Here is a 24,048-nt window from a genome sequence, read left to right as displayed (position 1 = left end):
TTTAATTTGCTGTAATGTTTAAAATACTTTACCATGTATTTCCTGGAATGGTTGGCAACTTTTGCATAAAATAAACAGTATTTTCCTTATGATATCACTAGCTTCCTATGGCAATCAAATGAGTCTGAAACTGCATCTATTAGCACCAATTTCTGAATTAATTAACTTATACCAAAGTTCTAGTGTTAGAGACAACTCTTGTAATTAAGGCTTCAACGTGGAATTTCATTCAGTACATCCAGAGCTTCAGTAGAGACCTGAGTTAATGCTCTCTGAAATGGTGAGTGTGACAGCTGCAGTTTGTGGGAACATTTAAGTGTCTTTAACCTGCACACTGACTCTCCTGCTCAGGTAGGAGCCAGCCATGGCCAGCTGAGCACTCTGGTTGTGGAGCAGGTGATCTCTGTCTTCTCTGTCATTTTCTGTAGGACAAAGACTATCAAAATAAAGGCAGTTCATAGCAGATGGATCCACCAGATGAATTCCTTTTTTGGCCTCCAGTAGGTTCTACTTTTTCCTTTATAGAATGTGCTACCTTTGCAGTACAGAAGACCATTCCTTATGAGTAAGCATGAATATAAAAAAAAAGTGGCTCTAGACTAGGAAATGGATGCAGTGCACACAGGGCCTTCTTCTGCTAAGGTTTTCTGTCCAATTTGGTGTTTGTAGCTATGTAGTCATCCGTACTGTATTCACCCTGTGGCGTAGGGCCCTATGTGAAGATGTGCTGCATACAGATGTGTAGCCTTAAGAACCTCTCTCTGAGCATGTCTGGTTATATATCCACAGGAATTAGATCCAGCTGCTCTGGAGGGCTGGTGTAGGAGCCCGTGCACGTGAGCTGTCTGCCTGCAGAGCAAGGCAGCTCTCGGGGCAGCCTGAGGATGGCATAGGAAATATCCCCACCTGTCACGTGTTCGGGTCATGCTGTCCTCTTGTTGGCCTTGTTCTATTCTGGTGCACGTTAGCTAATCTAAGGATTTACCTGCATGCTCTCAGCAATAAGACAGAGCTTTTGAATGTGGACGAGTGCCGTTAGTGTTTAAGCCAGCCTCAGTGTATAATCCTGGTGACTCTGACCTTTCCTTGCTCTCTACTTGCTCTGAGGGATTTTCGTCTGCAAGAATCTGCACTGCAAGCAGTCAAGGCACAGTTCCATTTCTAAAGCAGGGAACACAGGTCTAACACTGCTCTGAATTTCAACAAACCCATTGGGTGAATTTTCAGATCTCACTTGTACTCCCTCCCAGCCTGTTGGTGCTGAACCACAGTAGAAAATCTGGTTTTGCTTCCCTTAGCTTTTGGTGTGCAGTCAGTTGTAGTATAGTGAAAGCCCTGGGATGCAGATGGAAGAAGCAGCCACATTTTGGGCTACAGAAGACAGGAACAGGTAGCATTTTCTCTAGGTCCAGCTGCTGTGTTGGACAAGGGGATCCTAAATTCAGCTCAGAGATGATCAGAGAGAAAATAAATTGTTAAATTTATCTTGAAAATGATACTCTGTAAATTCATTTTTGTAGTGAAGTATCTGACTTCACTTATGTAACAAACGATTCAGGAAGGGTAGTGTGACTGTTGCATTTTGTGCACTGCTATCTGTATGTAAGAGCTGTAATCTGTAAATCTGTTTATCAGCCTAGTAGACCTGTCCTGGTCACAAATACTGGCAATAACATACATGTTTTTCTGTGGTTTTCTTAAATATATGCGTTGTTATCTGTATTCATATCTCTATCCTTTTCCCTTTAGATCACCGAGTCATATGGAATTTTCAAGAAAAGCTTCTACTAGTGAGAAAGAGACAGAATCTGTTGTAGTGTTAGATCCCGTGTCCACCAGTGGAGATCAGATGACTGCAAACACACTGAATCAGAACAAAACAAAGGAAGAAAAAAGCAAGTCGCTGCATAAAGAAAGTAATGTTGAGAAAATAAGAGAGACAGACAGTTCTAACTGTTAATCCCCATTCTGAAAGGCTGTAACTTTTGGGAGTCGTGTCGATTGCTTAGGTGTGGTACTGGGGGCTACAGTCTGTATTCCAAACAGTTTTCAGTAATACAAATTGAAATGGTCTTTTGTATGCAGTTTTGTTACGTGCTTTAGTGTTAAATAATTACATATCACTCAAAATCCCTTTCCCTTTTTAGTTTTGCAGGTATGGTTAATATTTCCTTAGATATGGACAGTTACCTTACTTTTCTTTAAACTGCATTTGAAAAGGCTTTTTCAATTATTCCTTTATTGAGAAGCTGCTCTGTTAAAGGTCCAGAAGCCCCTTGTGTCCCTGTTGAGTTTGGGACAGAGCGGGTGATTGCACTCACCTCAGCTTTAGTATGGGGGTATTTTGATAATGAAAAAAACAAAACAAAACAATTTTTAGACACGTTGCTTTAAAAATATTTTGATATCTACTTGAAAAAAAAGTTTTGTAGATCTGCTCACAGCTGCCTCCATGCAGGCCATTTGGATGACACTGAAAGCACAAAACGTAACACTTCTGTTCTAGTTTCCCCAGCAGACAGCAAACCTGGAGATGGAGGCAGCACAGCGTGCAGTTTTGGTACCATGCCTTCTGGTAATGATAGTGCCAGAAGTCTGTGGATAGAGAGCGGTGCTCTCTTCTGGATTAACACCTCTTCAAATGAGGATTTATCTCCTGGTTTCTCTTTCAGCCTTATGTAGCAGTTTGGTACAGATGTAGCTGAAGTCTGCGTGTGCTGCTGCAAGAATGAGTTATGGTGGGCTTCTCGGAATTCCTACATTTGGGATTCAGCCATTCTAGGATTGCAGGTCATTTGGAGTCAGCATTTAGAGAACTCCCAGGTGAAACCCAGTAGCATCAACAAAGAATCCTTTGCTTTGATCCTAGTACAGAGCGGGGGCATTAAGTTTTCTTTTAGGTAACACTTTAGATTTCTGTATTTGGTAACACAGCTCCCTTATTTCCTATGAAAATAGGCAGATTGGTGCATAGTGGATTTGCTGCACTGCCAGTTCACATTCCACTGTAGCTTCTTTTTAAATCCAACAGGGTATCTCATTCTGTTATAAAGAACAAACAAATGTAATCAGGGAACAAATGCAAACCTAAGGAAGATCGGTGTAACTGAAATGGCGTGGTCACGTACCTGACTGCACTTGGGTTATTTTTTATTTAATGATTTGAAACAGTGATAATATTGAAGGATGACTGTTCTGAGTTTGTTAGTTTGGCTCTGCATGCAACTGTCTGGTGCTTTTTCTCCAAATAAAGTGATAGTAGCGAGTGTGGTGGTTTCACATCTTTTCTGGTGTTTTTGCATGTTTGCTAAGATAATCTTGGATTTGATCTAATTACTGAACTGTGTTTAATTCCTAAACCTGGGGAAATTTGTCTCTTCTTATTTGATACTTTGCTTTCTGGAGGGTAGTGGTGGTTTTGGTGGTTAATTTTTCACTTACGTATCTGTTACACTGAATACAAAATGCAATGTTTTATATGTGTATTTTTCCTTGAATTATTACTGCTGTATTATATATGTTCAAATTTTCAAATTTAAAAAAAAAACAGAAGTTAAAAAAAAAATACTTCTTTTATGTGAACTCTTCGTTACCTACAAGATAAATTATTTATCTTTTCACTGTTGCTTATTAAAAAGACTACTGACAAGTTTCCCAGACCTTGTGAAGTTGACTTGTTATTCCTTGCTTCAATCTGAAGTGAGCTTCCTAGTGATGCACATTACAGCTTTGTGCCCTACATTTGGAGTTTGCACTGATGTACTTGTATTGATAGCTCGCTAGAACTGGAGCAACATTTCCCTTGTAGGCCAGATCTAAGAGCAGCATTGAGGGGTGTGGGGGGGGGGGAAGGAGCAGCATAACAGTCAAGGCCTTTGTTTTTTGTAAATTCTTTTTTTTTTTTTTTTTTTACTGTTTGTCAATAGCTTGCTCTTTGTGTGGAGAGAGATCTTTCTCAAAACAAACATTTAGTTTTGAAGTTAACACAGAGGTACTTGTTTTGTCAGTTTGTAAATACAGCATAGAATTTTGCGGTGTTTTCAAACTGCAGTCAGTGTTCAGTTAACTTGGGTTCAGCTGAAAGCAATGGTCTCCTGGGGAAAGAGAAATGAATATTTGAATGCTTTTAAAAAATTTTAGCTGAGGTGCTGGAAAATAAATGGATTAAAGAACAGTCAGTGTATGGGTTCCTTACCAAAAATAGTTTTTAGAAATTTACCTGACAGTTATTTTGGGCGACCTAGGTCAGTGTGCTGCTCTCCAGGAGCTGAGCAGGCACGTTGTGACCCTGCAGGGCTGGCACAGAGAGCTGTGAAGGCACTGATTCCAGCTGTGGGGGAGGAAGGACTTCATGCTGTTGTTTTTCTGGCTGTAATTCTTCAGCAAAATCGGTAAATTCAAAATTTTCATCGTACCCTGCAGTAGAAGAGAATAAAGAAGCCTGTTCTTATCTTTGCTGAAATCTGGTTTCTTGAAATGTTTTCTGATGCAATCAGATTTTCTTTTCAAACTTCCAGATAACGCTTACATCAGTCTTCAAACATTATTAAGGGTTTGGTCTTAAGAACCAAAGGAGCAGAGCTCCTGCACTTTGGTTACAGGGTTAGGACGTGGAGCAGAAAGATGGAGGTGTCTGGGCCCACAGCAGGGCTGGAACTGGATGAGCTGTTGGGTCCCTTTCACCTCAAACCCTTCCATGATTCACAGCAGCCTGAGCTGGGATGTTTATTGCTTTTCCTTCTTCACATACCACCTTACCTGCTGCTTACTACCCTTGCTCTTGCTGCCCTTTCTTTGAACATCCATCTTCCTCTGCACTGATGTTCTTGTAAAAGTTCCCACTATCTGCCTGTGCCTCCTTCCTCCTCAACCCCAGTCTCTACCAACTTCATATAAGCCCAGGTTCAGATGTTGCTTCTGACACTTAACCTCTCTCCTTACTGCTGTTTTTCCTCAATCACATCACATTCGTTACAGATTATTATTTTTTTTGCCATGCATACAAAGCCTGCCCATTCACTGGCACATCTCTGTGAGTTTCTAGCAAAGGGTTGACCAATCTGTGATTTCATCTTATGAGCAGTTCTCGTCTGCCTTTCAGATGTACCTGGGGGCTGAAATGCAGTATCAGCATTGGGGCTGCAATAGATGGAGAGTTCTGTGCAATCCCAGAACCTGACAGCGAGAGGGGAAGATAGCAGGCAGAGCCTGGCTCCCTGTAGCTGCAGTGCTGCTGGGCCCAGCTGTGTGCCCAGTTCAGTCAGTCCTGGGGGGGACTCCTGATGGGTCAATGTCACCTTTCATCCACAAACCATTTACAGAGACCTCCATGCTCAGCCCTCCAGTGTATTTTGTAGCTTGCAGCCCAGCCAAATGAAGAGTTTGGTATGCAGCTCAGACATGCTATCTCAGTATTTCCCTGCTGTTGATTTAATTACTGGATTTCATTTCTGCCAAATGATTAACAGCTTCAGGAATTGTTGCTATTTCATTTCATGAGATACAATTTTAAATATGTCAAACTCAAGCTCTTTTGTTTAGACTATATCCATTTGAATAGGGAATATATTAATATTGCTAAGGCAGTGAAAGGTCATCATTCTTAGTAATTATTATGACTTGATTTTGAAAACATTCTGTGGAACTCATCAAAACAAATCTGTGTATATTTCTGTTTTTTTTTATGATGACTATATGTGAGCAAGTGAAAGATGTCCCAAACTTGAAATATTTTCAGTAATTTCTTTAAAAATACCTTTTTTTGCTTGTCAAACATTGCTATTCCATATATAGAACATAAAGAAAACAATAATAATAATAGAAACAAGATCAGATGACTTAGTTCTCTTTCATTTTCCTTCACTTAGCTATAATAAATCCATGCAAACTCTTTTCTTCCTTTCTGCCTCCCCTTGTCTCTGCCCTCCCACCCCCAAGACTGTATGCCTTTATCCTGTCTTGATTAATACCTGAGCAAGTGAGAAATGGCTCTAATGAACAGTTAAGTATTTAACTGTATAAAATGGTGTAAAAAGAAATGTAGATTACGAAATGTGGGCAGATGCATACAAGAGGCTAAGGCTGAATGTGCATCCTCAACTTGGATTTTTTGGGGGTTTATTTAGTACTTATTCATGCAATCGTAGCTTTCCAAACACATTTTGCTGTACATATAGCACACAAAAGGCTGGTGAAATGAAGTTTTGCTAGGAATATATATTTAGGGACTTAAGAAAAGTGTGGGGTATTTGGCCTAAAATTCCATTTTGGCAGCTCTTCGGAGCCTTATATGCTTGGTTTTTGCTTTGTTCCTTTTGCACTGTGGGCTTCAAGACTCCTACCAATTAATTCTGGAAAAAGGCTTAATGTAGGCTACTCCTCAAGAAGGGGTCTATTTTAACATTCAGTAAACAGATAATCCATTAGGACAACAATATACATTGTGGCAAGTGCTATCCTAGGTTTTTTTTTGTCAGCACTTATTTATAGTCTTTTGATTTCACTTCCCTCCTGCGGTGCGGTTTCAATCATTCTCCCTCCAATCTTTGTTCCCGTATTCATTGCAAGCTGAAAACAAAGTAAGAAAGAAGCTCATACGTAGCGTTCTATTCTTGGCCAGTTCTTCCTCTATAGCAAGAAGGCGGTTGTATTTGGTCACCCTTTCTCCGCGGGAAAGACCTCCCAACTTGACAAACCTGGCACCCAGTCCAACAGCCTTGAAACGAGAAAGTGCGTATTTTAAACCTATTTGGTTTGGGGTGTGAAATCATTTGTAATAATTATACATGGTACCCTACTTCCAACTTAACAATTTTCTTATCTTTTTACAGATAATAAACCTCCTTTAAATAGAAATAACATCTCTCGATGAGAGATTTGCTGGATGCAAACAATAATTTTCACTGGCGTACAAAGTGGAATTTTATTTGCAAAGGTAGCTTTAACACAAAAAGCCTAAATATATCACTGTTTAACAATTTTATAGATAATACTATTACCATCCAGAAATGTTTTAAGTACCTCATTTTTTTTATAAATGAATGCAACCAAATAGATCATATACCCTCGTGAATTTTCTCCCTGCTTTGGCAAATTTCCTGCATCTTCTCTTTAGACTCAACGATTAACTTTCTGTGGGGGAAAAAAACAACCCTAGAAAAAGACGGTTTTGTAAAATGTTTCTTTCTCACACAGAAACAGGCTTTCTCCTAAAAAATAATTCATGTTAAAAGCAGTGCTTTGGCAATTCTGCAACTGAATAGCTTTCAGTACTTACCAGATCCACAAGGCTATCATCAGAAGATTCTCCATCTGGACTTCCTAATATGGTAATACGTCTTTGACCTATATGTAACAGCAGTGTACAACCTTCATTAGTATATATTTTATAAATTCAACAGAGAAATTGTTTACATTTTTTATTCTTTTTTTTTTTTTTTTTTTTTTCCATTGGGCTAAGATTAAATGAAACTCATTTCATGAAAATGTAAACTATACCGGTTTGCTACAATTATGGCATTAATGGTACATTTTCTTTTATTTTCAGCACGAATAAGGGAATATCTAGCATCCTATCCTACTTACCTCTAGCTGATGTGTCCGGTAATGTATGGTACACACCAGGAGGCTGTTCTATCTCTTTAAACATGCTTTTTCCTACAGTAATGATTTTTCTTCGCTATGAAAAGGAGTTTACCCTCATGACTGAATGAAATGTTTAAATTGCTATTAACTCACTTTGATGTAGTGATTCTGGAATTTTTGAGGGAATAAGGAGAAGGAAATTATATAAAATTTGTCCATCTATTTCTTGGGGATAAAGATGAATAGAACAAAAAAAATGGTGCGAAGAAATCTTATGTAAGAAACCACACAAGTTTCTAGTACTTCTACCATAAAGGCTCAGTAATGTGTAAAGTGCCCTTTCAAATATTTTAGACTAGTTTGCATTTCTTAATTATTAATATTAAGCAAAATACAAATTCCTCAGCTATATCATTTGTTTCATTTTAATCCCGACATCGAACTGCATGACTCTTATCTGCATTGCCAAAGGGCATCCACATTCAAAGCACACGCAGTGTACTCTCTAAGCCTGCGTCCTGTTTCAGGCTCCTGAATGAGAGATTTGTGAACAGAACATGACTCAGTTTCTTCTGACAAACACTTTCTAAAATAGAAGTGGTACTGATTAAATCAAAAGATGTAATATTTATAGGTGTTGCAACACAATTTATTGACTTGTAGGGCTTGCAAGCAAGCCTTTTTACCTCTCTACTCACCATCTAGACGTCCAGTCAGTTTGACGAGGTCTGATACCTTGGTTTGATTAACATATTTTAGGACAACACCACTGCACATAGGTATGTTTATGTTCTGGTCTGTTTTAAGTTTGGAAGTGTTTGTGGCAGCATCTTCAGCAATCAGGTAACATTTGGAACCAAGAGCACAACACAAGTTATTCCATTGTTGTCTGTCCTGCATAAATGAGCAAGCAAATACCTGAAGTTTAAAACACCAAACTGAATGAAAACTCTAACCCAGGAGGCACAATTTAAAACTGGAAAAGTTTTGTTTGGATTTCATCCCACTCTCTATATAAAGATATATTTTATATTTTGAATCTCTTTCTATGAAAATATAACGATTTTGCTTGGCTTTTAAGATTTTGCTAGAAAACAAAAATTTGTACCTGGAATTAATCAAAGATAGTTGCACAGCAGGACAGTTTAAAATACTACAAATTAAACTAACCGTAGGTCTTTGCTATTTTAATTTCCTTTCCTGCAGTGTATTTAATTTAAATGGATGACAAAACAATTTTCTGTTGTTTTATTTAGGATTCATTCTTGTGTTCATATTTTAAGTGTCATTGTATCTGTTTGAATATAAAGTAATGAGACAGTAGGCAGCCATAGATTCAGTGAAGTATATCAGGAGAGGATGATCAGAGCTACAAGACTGACCCATAGGGAACTGTGGAATACAACGCTCTTTTTCCAGCAAAACTCCAATTTTTTTAGGCTCTTTGTTTCTTAATTTGAATGTACTGTCCACCTGGTACTGAGATTTAAAGATAAACAGAGGATGGGAGTATATAAATAATTTGTAAAAAAAAAAGAAATTTAAAAATATGTTTGTTTTCTTTGTGTCCACAGAATGCAAAGTTCTCACATTAAAATCATGTACAATTTCAAGTTAATAATTCTGAAACTAATAATTCTTGGTCTGTGGATCACATTGAAATGTGTAGCTTTGCAATATGCATGGGAGTCTATTCCCATAAAGCTGTCAAATGTTTCACAAGTAACTGAAAATGAAGGTTTGACATATGGTCAAATGTTTAAACTTAACCACTTAGGTGTTCTTCTATCTGGCGGTGGATTGTTGAATTGGTACCACAGCTAATCCTCAAGGACCTCATTATCTGTGGCAAAGATGTGGCTTGGGTTAGCTTCATAGATGGGCTGCGGGGGGAGGAGGACAGGCATTTTCCTTAACAGTACTGTCTGTAGCAATCCTTCCACACATTTTCCTGTTACTATCTTTCCTCAAGAATTTGCATGGAGGTCTGCAGCCCCGGCAGGAGCAGGGAATAGCAGAGTGTTTTGGAATATGGGGATCAGTTTGAAACAGGGCAGGGGAGCAAAACTCACTAGAGTGAGGTAACAATATAAACCACTATCTGAAAAACAAGCTGTTAGAATTTCAGCTAAGAACTCAATTTTGCAGTTTTCATCTATTACAGAATTATCAATTCAGGCACTTGGCAGATTCACAAAGATACTTCAGTTCCCCCTTCATTCATGCTCAACTTTTTTTTCTTTTCATGAAAACAAAAGACATATTTATTTTAAAATAAAGTCAAACTTCCAAAGGAAGAAAAGTTTTTGTTAAGTTGTGCAACTTTAGAATCTTCTACTACAATTAAATTTCTATCTTTTGGTAATACATGGAAACTGAATTATATGTATAAATGCTGATCTCTGAGGTTATGCCATCTCTTTCACCTATTTGTAGCTTGCTAAAACATTTGTGTTCTACTTTATTGTTTTAATCTGTTGCCCACACTCAATTATCTCCCCTAACACTGATCACAGTGATAAAATGCTCTTTACAAATTCTGCTGAGCAATGCTGCCAGCTACAGATTTGTTCTGGCTTTGGGTATATATCTCAGTCATAAAGAAGAACAGCTATGTCAGTTTTCTGAAATGTTCTAAGGAATGTACAGCTGTCTAGCTATGTAGAAATTTTTAGCTTCTTCCACATAATGTCATTTATATATCACATGAATTTTGTAATTTGATTTTATAGTACAATTTGTATTATTTGTTTTCATAAGAAGGAAAATGTAATATATAATATGACAGTGCTTGAGCAAGAAGGATTGGGAAGAATTAGCATTTTCTCATAATAATTGTGCTACCCATATTCTGTTCATGTCAGGATTATTTTCTATCATGAATTAGCTCAAACATTAAAAAAAAATCTTGAATCATAGTCAATTAAATATATGCAAATGAATTAATGCATGTGTTTTTTCTACTGGCGTTTCTGTGCCTAAACACTCTGAAAACAGATGCTTCATTTTTGGTATGTTTTGTAAAAGCATGAAAAGTTCAGTGGTTTCACACAAACTCTTACCTCTTTCCTTAAGGGATCTACTAAGGCAATAATAGAAGGAAATTTATTAACCAGTTCCACGTACGTGTCGACCATTTCATCAGGACTTCTGAATGTTCCAGTAAGTATTTCATATTTTCCTTTCACCTAGAAAGTACAGGATAAAGTATAAAAGAAGGGCAATTCTTTAATTAGACACAGTCCTAATACAAGCACGCAGGTCTTGTGACTCTGATATCTCCTTTAGGGCATTGGATTGTGTGTTCTTCAATAAGCACACATTCACTCTGCTTACTTTATTCTATGTCTGTGTGAACATTATTATGGAAATCTCTGCCTGAAGTAACAGTAAGCTCGTGCCAAATACACCATTCCCAAAACAAGGGAGATCTCTTTCAGCATTTCCTAGGCAACACTGTCAGTTTTACACAACTTTGTCATAAAGTTATCAATATTTGACATTTTTATTAAATCTTGCATGAAAAATCTCTTTTCACTTCCAAAAAAAGAAGGTTAATTCTTAGTCCTTATTTGCATAAGAGAAATGTTGCTATGAGAAAAGGAGCACACTCTCCGTACTCAAAAATAACATATTGCCTTTCCTTGGTGCTTTCTCATTTCCAACAAATAACTAAAAAACAAAAAGGGGGAAAAAATGATCAAAAATCAAAAACATAAGGAAAAAAAATCCAATCAATCAAACAAAAAGTAATTCTCCCCCCCTTCTCACTCCCCCCAAGAAAAAAAACCCAACACACAGAACCAAAACAAACAAACCCCCACTCCACACACACAGAACGGCCAACCCAGCACCACCAAATAAAAGCTCGTTTCAAACCTGTCCCATCTTTATGGAAAACATAAACCATAACACACGAGTAGAAGGATTATTAAGGGATTATGAGTACACTATCAAATTGTGCCAGAAAGAAAACACTGCTTTATTGACTGCAGCAGTTAAAGAACAGAATTACTCATAATTCTTTAAGATGTTGCTCATTGGAAATTGTCAGGAAAGCAACTGTTTTCACAGAAGATCCTGTGCTAATAGGCAGCTTGTGAGTACAGTGTACCCAGACACACTAAATGTCACACGATGCTAAATCACAGAGAGCAGCAAGTTTCTTTTTCTGCTCAGAGAAAAAGCTGACTGATCTTGGAACAAGGGCTTACAACTTTAAGACTTCAGCTGGAGATTAATAAACTTCATCAAATAGAAAACCTGAAATATAATCATTGTATGTGAATGCTGATATGCAGTGAGATAAATGTTACCGGGTATGCAGTAATGTAGTAAAAATATACTAAAAGGTCAAGAACAGATGTAGTGTAATAAAAGGGAGAAATAAGCATCAAGTGGTGCAAAGGGATTACAGAAGTATATTTGCATAAGTAATTTCTTGCTCTTCATCTTTAAAGACAAGACAGATAGAAGATTAATTTGAGATAATTGCTTAATTTACTCCGCGTGGTGAACTGAACAAAACAGTGTTTGCTGCCTCCTACTCTAATTCAAAATCATCTGAGATGTTCTGTGACAGGAAGCCAGTTTGCTGAACAGAAGGCAGTAGGTGCTTGCCTATTAAAAGTTTGCTACCTTTAACCCAGACCCATCAGAAAAACATTACTAAATAAACAAGCAGAGAAGAGGAATAAATGTGGCTGACACAGGGCGGCTTATAATGATAAATTTGTTTGATACGATAAAAGTTAAACTGTGAAAGTAGCAGAGATTTTTGTAGGCAGGATGCAGGGCATAAGGAGAGGCTGCCTTGCTCCACTGAGCCTTTCCACATGAAGTGTGTCAGTATGCTGCTACAGCAGCAGAGGAGGAATACATACCAGCTCTCTGCACTGGGCAACAAAAAGGATGTCTGCATATTTTGCCCCTTATGCTTACAGTCCAATAGCACATCTGCTGAACTTGTAGCACTGATTCAAACAGATTTGATAAATGCAGAGATCCTTCTTTTTCTTTGCTTGTGGAAAACAAAGTCAAAAGATTCTGGGCGAGAATCTGCATTGCAATAGTGAACTGTTAACAAATAACTATTTTAATAAACAGCAGAAGTAACTTACGTAGTCCATTAATTCATGAGCAGCACAATTAATTGCTAAATACATATCTGTTCCTAGCTCCAGACCTATATTGTTGCAAGCTGTTTGCATTAGGAGGAGAGGTTGCTCTAGATTATCACATCCCGTTATTAGGCAGCCTAAGTGTGATACTCTTTTTAGGGCTGGTGGCTGAAAGCAAAACACAAATAATCAATTTATTTACAAATATATAAAACTTACATATATATTCACTGTCATTACAGCCTGCCTTCAATAATCAACACATAAATCCGTTCTCAAAAACAACATTAGCATCTTTAAGGATAGCTCTCTATGAATGAGGGTTTACAAAGTATGAAAACTTTTTTTCATCCTGTGTTTTGTACACTCCACAAAAGCAGGAGTTCTTATCTAGTAATATTTTAATCATCTTACCATGGGAAGCAAAGCATGGCATCCCCATCCCACTATTTCAAAAACTCATCTATAAACTATGGATTTTGAAGTGGAAATAAAGAAACAATAAAACCACAAAAGATCATTTGAGTCACATCAAATAATGCCCTGCTACTATTGTGAGTGCTGCCCTTTAGCTGCTTTTTCTTATCTGCCATTATCTATAGCCTCAAGTAGGAACTGGGAATTCAATGCAGCATGGCTAAGAGGGGAATTCCGTTTCCAGTGTTTAGGAAGCAGCACGATACACAAGTCTTACAGGTAGCAGTTCTGGGCTTACAAGATCAGAGGTGCTTGTACACTGCTAGTGCAATAGGCCTACAAAATGCTCTGTTGGAAGACTTGATAGGTTTTCCGTATCAGAAAAAATGTCCAGGTTCCAGAAGTATTCCCCCTTTCTGTTACTGTTCCACAGGAAGGGAAGGTATAGTCAGAAGAATCCAAATTATTATTAAAATAGGGGCATTTGGAGTATTTAAAAGTCTTGCATTGACCTTCCCAAAATGGCAATGCAGATTTATGTTTCATTTCTTAAGAACATTTTGGTTCCCTTCAGTTTTTAATATCTTGCTGAAGACTTAAGCTTAAAATCTCTTTTCTTACCGAAGCTTTCTTCTCTTTGTTTCGTGCTCTGCCTTTCTTACTGTCTGCTAGTTGAGGACTGGGCTGTTGGCATTGAAGGAAGACAGAAACAATGAAACAATGTCACTTAAAGGTCCAAAAATGACAGAGAGACCTCAGATTAAAAAAAATAAAAATGCATTCACGAAATTTTGGTCTGAAGAGATTGCATATATTTAATTTAGGAAATAATATTCAAGACAAAGAAACTATGAGCAATTAACTCATCTTATTTTGTAGTGGTAACTCATTTCACATATTCATTTCTATGTATGCACCACCCCAAATATCACCTGTTTTTCAAAATATTCCTACCATGACTATCAACAATACAGATGTTCTAAGAAGTGAGAATCTAGACCCTGTATTAGAAGAAATTTAACAACCTGCTTGCAAAAAGTATATGCAAATACTGAGCTTGATAAACTACTGCAGTAATATTACTTTGAACAGTACATGATTTATTTGTGTGAGACTTAGCAGAATCAGAAACATGCATCAGAAACATGTTCACTGTGACAGTATTTTTCTTTAGCAGACTTTTCCTGGTATATGTAATGAAATAGAAAAGTCTTCCTATACATAGAACAATGTTTTATTCTATCTTCATTAATGTAGTATCACTAAATGCCCAATGTTTTATTCATCTGTCAGGGAGACACACCTATTCTGTGCAATAAAACTAAATATGAATGATAATATGTGAAATATTCTATGTTTAAGGTTAAACAGACAATAATAATAGAAAGGCCAAATGAAGTTCATCACATTAATAACACATTTTTATTGTACCACTTTCTCTGCAGGCTCCAGCAGTCTCATCATTTCTTTCTGAATGTCCAGAGCTCTTTCTATGCCCTGAAATTAAATATCATCATTCTTCAAAAGAAAGATAAATTACTTCATTCTCACTGCTTGAATCAGAGCACTTCTAAACACAGACCTCAATACAAAGTCCTTAAAAAATATATATTACAGACATCCTAAGCACAGTCTCCCTCTTATGAGTGTCTAGAACTAAAGAGTTAGTAGCAGTGGAATGATCAGAAATATTTGATTATGCCATTTAATGAGATGGAAAAAAGTGGCCTCTTCCACAAAAAAATAGAAAACCCAAACCCTTTCCAGATGAAACAAGTAAGCAACATCTTGGTCTGCCTAATATCCGAGGAGTGGGAGTGTCCACAAATGTGAATTTCTCTAAGACTACCTAACTGAAAACTGACCAAACTGACATTTCCAGACAGCAGGGAAAGAGATGCTGTCTTCATTTCTAAAACTAGGGAATGGAGGAACACTCCTGTAAAATGAGTCCTCTGCTTTTAACACAAGACTGTTTTCAGCTGAGTTAGGAAAAGTTTAATGCTGACTTTGTAAATCATATTTCAAGTTTCCTTTATCTGTGCTTGTAAAAGAAAGCTGAAAAACTGAAGGGGGCAGAAGTCAGTCACAGCTGACAACATATCAGCACAGGAGGAACTGCTGTGCTTACTGCACTGCAGCAAACAGCTTGCTGCTCTCCCTTGAGCACTGGGAGGAATTAAGTCTTTGAGAAGTACAGAATTGGTAACCTTATTATGAGCTCTATGTGACAATTCTGAAAAGTTAAAGGAAAAGGAAGAAGAAAGAATTGAACTCAGCTATTTGTTCAGGTCACCAGCATACAAAATAGAAATCACAGCCCTAATGTAGGCATCTTGTGCAGATACATTCTTTAATGCACCATATGGCTAAACAAAAAGAGGGTGTTGACCCAGTCTGTCTCATCCATCCTTTCTGCCCCTTGAATAGATTTTGTTCTGCTTTGTATTTCTTTCTATCTTCACAATTTCATTTTTAAAGCAATTTGTTCTCAAAGATTTTATGCTCTGCTGTGAATTTGTTGGTGTTTTTGTTTTGTTTGTGCTACAAATAACTAGTACTATTTATAATCTAAAGTCACATTTTTGAAAAGACTCAAGTGTTTTGTAACAGATTTCTTTATCTCCTTCAATGCACTGATTTTGTTCTGGTGTCCTAACACACACAGAATTTAAAAAATGTTAAAATGTGGGCCTTACAAGTAAACAAAAAATGAAAGATGTACTTTCTAAGGTTTCTATTGAAAAGATCTATGTACTCGCTCACATATATATGAAATGTGTAAGATATATTAATTAAAAAAATGGAATATATTAGTAAAAAAAACCCAACAAAACACTACCTGTTTGAGCGATAACTGAACTGGTGGTATGAGCATAACTTCTTTCACTAATTTTAGTTTTAAAGGTGAAAATTTTTCACAGCTCAACAGAGTAACCATTGGAAGTGGCAGAGTCATTTCTTTAGGTGAATCCTGTAATTGAGAGTGGCAAGTAAAAACAGAAGTGTTAAAAAGAGAATCATTTACTGTATGTTTTAAGTATGGCACAGGGCTAGTTCAAAGTCTGCTTCTTAAGAAAGTATTTTATGTTGTCTATTAAATCCCATTTTCATGGGAGATCCCCAACTTCACATTGTGGTAATTAGAATAAACAAAATGACAGAAGTCACACGTACCTGACTGCATTTCAGCAGTGCAATGTGTAAGTACAATGGGATACGATTAATAGAGGCACCAGCCTTAGCTATAGCAAGTGATGTTCCCCCAATGGCTAAGCTGCCACAGAGCACTGATTCACTGGGTTCTGCAGGTGGGATTGTTGTCTCTATATTTGACTTCTTCCCTGAAAGACAGAGAATAGTAGCTAAATATTTTACTGCTTGAAAACATGTGCTTAGGTACCGGGGTTATGCAAGCAAATACAATATTCACATTTCAGCGGTGCACTCAATGTATTACAAAAAAAAATAATAATAATTAAAAAGAAAATCAGTTTTTTAATTTAATCTTGTCATTTGCTGTATATGAAATGACCTTACAAACAAGTAAAGTACCTGTCCTCACTCTAATTGCAATCTATGTATGTTTACACAGAGTACTGTCAAACCATTTTTTAGGTTTTTGGTGTTGTTATTTATTGCTCTCCTAATGTGCTCAGCTTTTGCATAAATGTCTTGGAATATTACATCCTAAGCTGATTGGAAGTACACACACTTGATTCCTTCTAATAATGAGCATGAAAAAAATTGCAGGCCTATTAGAATTGGATTTTCCAACAAAAGAACATGTCTTTTAAATATTCCACACACACTGACTTGTTAAAATCTTGTTAAATTTTCAAAGGAACTTATTTCCCTTTCAGACACAGTAGAATAACTTTTGTCAAAATGCTTGAAGCCCAGCAGTTCCCGCTATTATTACCTACCCTGCTAAGATGTACAGCAAGCACCTATGTGAAACTGAAATCATATACATGGGGTACTTTTTTGTAACTGCTTTGGTCCTTAATAAGAACGATATACAAATTTTCCTTCCCTGTGGAAGTTTTTAATAAAACATTTAGATAGTGCAGCATACAACTATGGTAGGCAACAAAAGAGGCCCAGCACGACTGGATATGCTGATTAGATTAAACATTATTTGCATACTGTATACAACTTTTATACCTCTTACATTGAGGATAAAGAGCTACACACACAGAACATCAGTAATCCAGTCCTGAGACTCTCTGGTAAAAAGACAGCTGCAGATGTTCCATTTCAGGTTAAAGGTGGATTTATTGTGCACATGTTGAACACATGAACTGGGAGGTTTTACAAGTATTTTATGACAGTTCAAACTAAACTGATAAGCAACTGATAATTTGCCAAAATGGTACAACTTCCAGTAAATGAAAACAGGAGATCTTTTTTTTTTCTTTTTTTTTCTGAGGATAATGTATATATGGAGGTAACATATTGTGCCTTTTTTCTTTCTTTTTTCCCCTATATAGTAATTCTGTTTCTCTGCTCTTGCACCATTTTTTATTCAGTACCATTATCTCCTTACTTCTTTTTCACCCTGTACAGCCTGTCTTTCCCATCTCATCCCCTTCCTTTTTTTCTCTTTCACTTCTCACCTTTATTTCCTCCCTTTGTCAGTGTTAGCCACAATTTTCCCTTCCTCCCTTCCCCCATTAATTCTTTTCAACTTCTATATTCAAACTATTTCCATTTTCCTTTTCAGTTCTATGATTCTTTTCTTTCCTTATCATTTTCATTTTTATTCTTCATTTGCATCCTCCTCCATTCTTATTCCTCATTCTTAAGAGTAATAACCTCCTGTCTAAGCCAACCATAAAACAAAGGCAGAAACTCTGTTCAATAAATGCAAGCGAATGATGACAAAACTGTGTATTTTCCTCTCTGTTTCTGAAGTAGAAACTGCTGTGATCAGAAAGAAGAAGGGCAGAAAGAAAGAAGAACATTTGGGACAGACTAACCTAACTCTCTGAACATGTGACATTAGTCTTTAATGTCTCTGAGATTACTGCAGGAAGTGTTTTAGCATCTTTGTCAATTTTGGTATTGCAGGAAATATTACAAGGAAATCAACAAAAACCTGTTTTTGCTTCCTTTTTTTGCCCAGATTGTGCCACTGCCAATGGAGCGCAAGAAGTTATGGAAAGAGTGTCGTCGTCTTCTTCCTCCTTCTCAATTTCTTTTTTTTCTTCTTCCTTTTTTGAAAAGTATTCACTGAGAAAAGGAACAAAGATTGGTGGCTCAAAATATTGTCATGCATGTCAAAGGAGGCACGCTATACTTGCTGAAGAATAAGCTGGAGATGGATTAAGAGCATCTGTTTGAGATTCTGCCCTGATTGTGTGAAGCTGGAGAAGTCAGTAAATTCCTGTTTTTGACAGTTTTCTGCAACACTGGATAATCAAAAAGAACCACAAGCGAGTATAACAGTTCTCAGCACATGATTTTCAGGCTGCACTGGTTTGAAAGTAAGCTCTTTGTAGACACAATCTCAAAGATAATCTTAGTTACAAGATCCCCATTTACTTGGTATGCGTAGTACAGTGGTAAACTTTCATGACCTTATGACATGTAACAACTTGTTCTAAGTTGCTAATTCAGTAGGTCAGCTGTGCACTGTCAGGCAGGTGCTTGCAATCCCAGAGTGGCTGAGTTCAACAGCCTGCATGAAATGGAAACTGCATACATACGTGGTCACAGCCACCCAATTCAGGCAGACTGAGTATATAAGCTACATACAGTAATGTAAACAATGCATTAAAATCATGTCTAGATTCACCTCAGTAGTCTAAATCTAATTTGCATAAATTCTTATTAGAAATGGCATAATTTTTATATCAAAGTTGTGAATCAGCAGGAAATCATACACTGCAATATAACTGAATGCCCTTTTCATGTTAAGCATACAATATAATTTATATAATACACAAAAATATTTTGAAAAGACATTAATTATTGTATATGCTTTTCACTTAGAGTATAAATTAAAAGTATTTCAAATGAATAATTTGTTCTGCAGTAGCTTAAAAAAGTAGAAATTATATGCAAGGCTTACCCAAGCATCTCATCAATTTCACATTGGTCAGTAGGCTTCAAGTCTCTTAACATTGTGTTTAGTGATTCATTCACCCATTCCACAGCAGTGGTAACAGAGTCATTTCTTTCTTTCTCACCAGCTTTGGTTGTTTCAGATAAAGCATTCTCAGGTATTTGATAATGAGAAGAAATTATAGCAGAACAAATCCTCTGCAAAACAATATAGAAAAACTGAAAACACTAATTCTCACTTGAAAATGTCTTCTTAAAGATAAAGAAGTAGATGTCCTTATCAATGTTACAAGTACCCATCTGCAAATCTGTTTGCTTCACTTCACTGATCTTTTTTTGTCCAGCACCTCCTTCCTGGTCTCTTACACCTTGGTAATCACAGACCGTGTTCAAGTTTCTCAATCTAAATTATAATTACTTAAGAAAAAAACTTCTGACAGATCTGCTTTACATTTTGTTATCAGAACAGGTTAATTCTAAAGATCACACTCTTGTCATGGCATCTTTTACTGCAGCTGTTGTTAGCCTGTTGTACCACAATTCATTGGCATTTATGTTTAATGCCATTGCTCAGGATCATGCATATGTTGTCTTATTTAAGCCTATCTTTCTGTACCACAGAAGAATGAACAAAGCCCACTTAATAAAGACATCATTTACAAATATCACAGAGTTGCCTTCATTAATGGTATTAACTTTACATACTGTGAATATCTTTGAAACTATAATAAATTTCTTTACGTTGTCTCCTTTTTAGGGATCAAGAATTAAAAGAACCAAAGTTTAACAGCAGGTGTTTGACTGAACTATCACCCACATCAGCCTATTGGCTCAAAGAAAAGAAGTTCCTTCACCAATACTTTGTGGATACTGTACAACAGGTTTTTTTTTAACATCACTATTTACTGAACTGTTGAGTTACCGGGATTCACATCCATTCACTAAAGCTGCAAAATGAAATGCTCACTAGGATATGAGTAGAATAGTACATTTCCCTGACAGTGTCTTATTACATAAATCAGGAAGGAGCAGCTCACACCTTCTCGTGGTTTTTCACTGTGCAATATATTTCCACTTCTAATGTTGGTTGACCAACTCCATCAAGAACTTTTCTTCCAGCCAGTTTGCATATGACTGGAGCTTTTGAAAATTTAGAGAAGAAGTTAGCCTTAAATGAAAGAGAAAGAACTCATTAGAAGGCAGTTTCTACGCAAACAGGTTTTTATTCCATTTAACAAATTATATCCACCATTGAGCAAATCCATTTATTCGTCCCAATGTCAAACATACTCCTGTTTATGTCTGCATTATCTGCTTATGAATCATTGCAGGGAACGGATCCAACTCAAATCTCAGCCTGAGAAGTCCAAAACCACATCCAGGTTAGATAACATGTTTTATTTTGCAAAGTTAGTGATGGGTATCATTAAATGCATCCATAGCCTCCTAGAAAACAGGTGTTTATCCAAGGTTTAACTGGATTTTACGCTATATAACAAAAATAATTGTGTTATTTGCCTGCTATTCGTGAAATCTGCTAACATGAAGGTTCACATGGGAAGGTTCTCATCGTGCAGCGAGTCGATATACCATAATTATTTTATCTGTGGATAAAATCTTGGGAAAAAAAAAAAAAAAAAAAGCATCTCTTTGTCTGGAATGTGTCAGCACAGAGGAAAGATTCCAGAAAAGGACAGCCCTCAGAAATGCAGGCGGAGCTGCGCCAGGTGCTGTGTTACCACAGAAGACGAGTGAGGCAGCACAGAGGTCAGCGCGTGGTGAACCTGGGGTTTCAGATGGAGGTGCAAAGCAGAGCGCTCTGAATTATTTATCCAACAAGGTCTGCATGGGCTTGGCACTGACATCATGGGCCGTGCGAGTATAGCTGGGGCTCATCTGTATTTCATGAACACCAGCGTCGCTTTAAATAAAAAATCACGTTGCCACGTGAGGCTTGTTACAGGCTTTCCTGGCAGTTTCATCCTTTGGACAGACGGTCACCAGTGCAAAAGCACGGCTTAGCTCGCGAGGAACCAGGAAACAACAGGGGCCGAACATCCAGCAAAGCCGGAACAGCGCCAGCTCCGTTTCCCACGGGCGACGGCGGTTCACTCGGAGACAGGAAACACTGTAACGTTTCCACAGACACCGCCCAGCCCTCCGCCCCGCCCGCCACAGGCAGCGCTCCGCTCAGCCCCGCCCCGCCGCCCCTCACAGGGAGCGCCTGCGCGCCGCGCCCCGCCCCGCGGTACCAAATCCCCGTAGAGGTCTGCGGGGCGCAGCGGGAAGAGGGTGTTGAGCGCCTCCTCCATTCGCTGCGGCACTCGGTGGTCTTGGTAGTACTCCGCCGCCTCCCGCCGCAGCCGCCCGACGGTATCAGCCTCCATCGCGGGGCCGCTGCTCTCGCGAGACTGGCGGCCGCCCTCGCGGCCGTTACCCTGAGGCGGGAAAGCCCTGAGGGGCGGCGGCGAGCCGGGCACCTGCGGCGGGCTGGCCGTGAGGCGGGGCTTTGTGCGTCCTGCAGCTGCCCTTGGGGCGTTGCAGTGGTTGTGTTGTTTCTTTGCCTAAAACCGTGGGCTGCCTGCCCGCTCCTTCCTCTCGGGCTGGTTACGAGCAGGTATTGTTGAGTTTTAAAAGTCTCCGAACAACAAAATTGTGTAAGATTATCGTCCTGAAAGAGAGACAGATTACGGTCTGTGAAACGTCTGGTGAGGATAACGCTGCAAAACGCAGTTCCGCTGCTGCCTTTAAAAGCCCTTTACTTTCGATGAAAAGAAACGTTTCACAGCCTAAATGATCATTTTTAGTCTGCGATTTCCTACAAAAACTTTCACTTTGTTACGCTGCCCATTGGTAATTTTGTTGGAGTAACTGAAAATGGAGATACTTAAAAAGCTGTTAGCCACACGCTTCCTCGGCTCTAAAATCAATACGTGTGGACCTCTGCTCATTGTACGTTTGCTTCTCTGGGCTGGGTGATAATGAAGAAAAATCCCCACTGAATCATTTTCTTTTCCTTTCGCATCCTTCAGAAATAACATGGTGCCTCTCCAGAGAGTTAAACCCTCTTCTATTACTACTTTTTTTTTTCTTCTTTCTTTCTTTCTTTTTTTCTTTTTTCCTTCAGCTTTTTCCTCTGAGGGGGTTTCAGAGCTGGCATTAGCCATGCCCCAAAGAGAGTGGAAATTGAATGTGTGGTGAGGCTTTCCTGGCTCGGAGCAGCTCAGCATGGTGTCTGCTGCTCCTTTATCTCATAGAATGACCTGGGTTGAAAAGGACCACAATGATCATCTGGTTTCAACCCCCCTGCTATGTGCAGGGTCACCAACCACCAGACCAGGCTGCCCAGAGCCACATCCAGCCTGGCCTTGAATGCCTCCAGGGATGGGGCATCCACAGCCTCCTTGGGCAACCTGTTCCAGTGCATCACCACCCTCTGTGTGAAAAACTACCTCGTATCTAACCTAAACCACCCCTGGGGGGTCACTCAGCTGGGTGTGATATGAGGAGTGGGTACCAGTACTTGATTACTGGGTAATATCATGTGGTTTGAGGGTGATGCCTGCTGCTGGATTTTGGTTTCCTTGAACTCTGTTTCCCACCTTCTGCTTTTTAAAGGGTTCAGAGTAAAATGTGGAGAAACAGCGTTGTTTGTGGCTGTGGGGGTATTGATCAACAGTTGGGGAAGAGAAACTTGTCAATTTCCCTTGCTAGTTTTAGGAAAACAGTGAATCGAAGCAAGTTGGTAGTCACTTTCTAGAACAGCCTTGCATTCTGTCTAAATTCACCGTTTGAAATAGTACCAAGGATTCCAAGTATTTATCACTTTTTGCCTCACGATCAAGTGAACATTGCATGAATTATTGGCGTAGTCATGTAATTTCCATTAACAGGAATAGGAGCTGTACACATGTAGAAAGAGGATGGCTTATCCTATGATCCGACCTATTATGAAGTATTTAACTGATTAGTTAGGGCGCTGCAAGCCACTTCATACCATCGGTGAACTCTCTACAACCCCATTATCTTCATTAGGCTTGTGTGGGTGTAATTAATTGGTGTTTAGTTAACAGTCGTGTTGAATGAAAAGAATTTAGTTCTATTTCTCTTAGTTTTATTGGCCCCATAGTGCTAACAAGCTAAAGTGTAATTAAAAACTCACTAATCAAAGTGCATGTAGCAAGCTCTAAGGAACTCACAAGAGAGGGAAAAGCATGTGGTTGTTGTGGATCTGTCCTTTGCCAAATGAGCAGGTACGAATGATACCCTGCTGTAGTTCTTTTTCAGTTTTGAATTACAAAGATGATTCAGTTATATAGCATGTGCTTTTAAACAGTACCCAACCACAAAGGCTGCCATTACCCCTTTCCTAGGGGTGTCCGGTAACGCTGCAGTGTGATGTCTTCTTAACCAATTTCTACTCAAAATGTTTATAGTTATATAGAACTTTATATAGAAACTAAATAACTACATAGTTATTTAGAACTGGTTAGATAGAAAAATCAATTTTATACTCCTTTCCAGAGAAGTCATGTGTAAATTTTTGTCTCCTTTTGATTTTGCTGTAACTCTTTTGTCAGGAAATACTCTATGATCAGCTGCTCCTCATTGATGATACCATATTCTGTGCATTACTTTGTTTCCCCAAGCTTTTTAAGTCTGGCTTGAGTCTTGTAGGAGTGATTATCAGCATAATGCTGGGCATGCTAAACCCAAGTATGGTATCACATGCCTACGTGTTGCATAAAGGATATGATTTTTGCCATTCTGAAATGTTGCTCTAAAGGCATAAACGTGCCCCTTAAATCAATTAAGATCATGGTCTCCCTGACATATATGTTTCTTTAGGATTTCACAG

At 38.2% G+C, this 24,048-nt stretch overlaps 2 protein-coding genes across 11 annotated transcripts in view; one reads left to right on the top strand and one right to left on the bottom strand.

The window, feature by feature from the left end:
- The window catches only part of SHTN1 (shootin 1), an 80,245-nt gene extending 76,476 nt beyond the window's left edge, over nucleotides 1–3,769 (top strand). For all 5 annotated transcript variants that reach the window (XM_090145553.1, XM_090145550.1, XM_031597415.2 and 2 more), the window contains one exon: nucleotides 1,750–3,769. In XM_090145553.1, the coding sequence (XP_090001679.1) occupies nucleotides 1,750–1,960 (211 nt within the window). In that variant the 3' untranslated portion in view covers nucleotides 1,961–3,769. The remainder of the gene's footprint in view (nucleotides 1–1,749) is intronic.
- Nucleotides 1–21,659, bottom strand: part of ENO4 (enolase 4) — a 33,522-nt gene extending 11,863 nt beyond the window's left edge. Inside the window, exons 1-15 of one of the 6 annotated variants that reach the window (XM_031597418.2) lie at nucleotides 21,443–21,659; nucleotides 20,230–20,358; nucleotides 19,198–19,388; nucleotides 18,223–18,356; nucleotides 16,299–16,465; nucleotides 15,964–16,095; nucleotides 14,553–14,618; nucleotides 13,743–13,805; nucleotides 12,705–12,872; nucleotides 10,647–10,772; nucleotides 8,283–8,478; nucleotides 7,277–7,344; nucleotides 6,598–6,715; nucleotides 4,220–4,416; nucleotides 3,913–4,094 (exon numbers count right to left, since the gene is read on the bottom strand). In XM_031597418.2, coding sequence (XP_031453278.2) covers nucleotides 4,241–4,416; nucleotides 6,598–6,715; nucleotides 7,277–7,344; nucleotides 8,283–8,478; nucleotides 10,647–10,772; nucleotides 12,705–12,872; nucleotides 13,743–13,805; nucleotides 14,553–14,618; nucleotides 15,964–16,095; nucleotides 16,299–16,465; nucleotides 18,223–18,356; nucleotides 19,198–19,388; nucleotides 20,230–20,358; nucleotides 21,443–21,577 — 1,869 coding nt within the window. In that variant the 5' untranslated portion in view covers nucleotides 21,578–21,659 and the 3' untranslated portion in view covers nucleotides 3,913–4,094; nucleotides 4,220–4,240. Of the gene's footprint in view, nucleotides 1–3,911; nucleotides 4,095–4,219; nucleotides 4,417–4,439; nucleotides 6,568–6,597; nucleotides 6,716–7,276; nucleotides 7,345–8,282; nucleotides 8,479–10,646; nucleotides 10,773–12,704; nucleotides 12,873–13,742; nucleotides 13,806–14,552; nucleotides 14,619–15,963; nucleotides 16,096–16,298; nucleotides 16,466–18,222; nucleotides 18,357–19,197; nucleotides 19,389–20,229; nucleotides 20,359–21,442 lie in introns of those variants that run through there. The other 5 variants (XM_090145554.1, XM_031597419.2, XM_090145555.1 and 2 more) reach the window with 5 other exon arrangements.
- Between the last annotated feature and the right edge of the window lie 2,389 nt (nucleotides 21,660–24,048).

This window comes from Phasianus colchicus, chromosome 8 (genome assembly GCF_987193195.1).
Source record: "Phasianus colchicus chromosome 8, bPhaCol1.hap1.1, whole genome shotgun sequence".
Classification (NCBI taxonomy): domain Eukaryota; kingdom Metazoa; phylum Chordata; class Aves; order Galliformes; family Phasianidae; genus Phasianus; species Phasianus colchicus.
The sequence above is the reverse complement of the archived record's forward strand: the minus strand, read 5'-3'. Positions and strand labels throughout refer to the sequence as shown.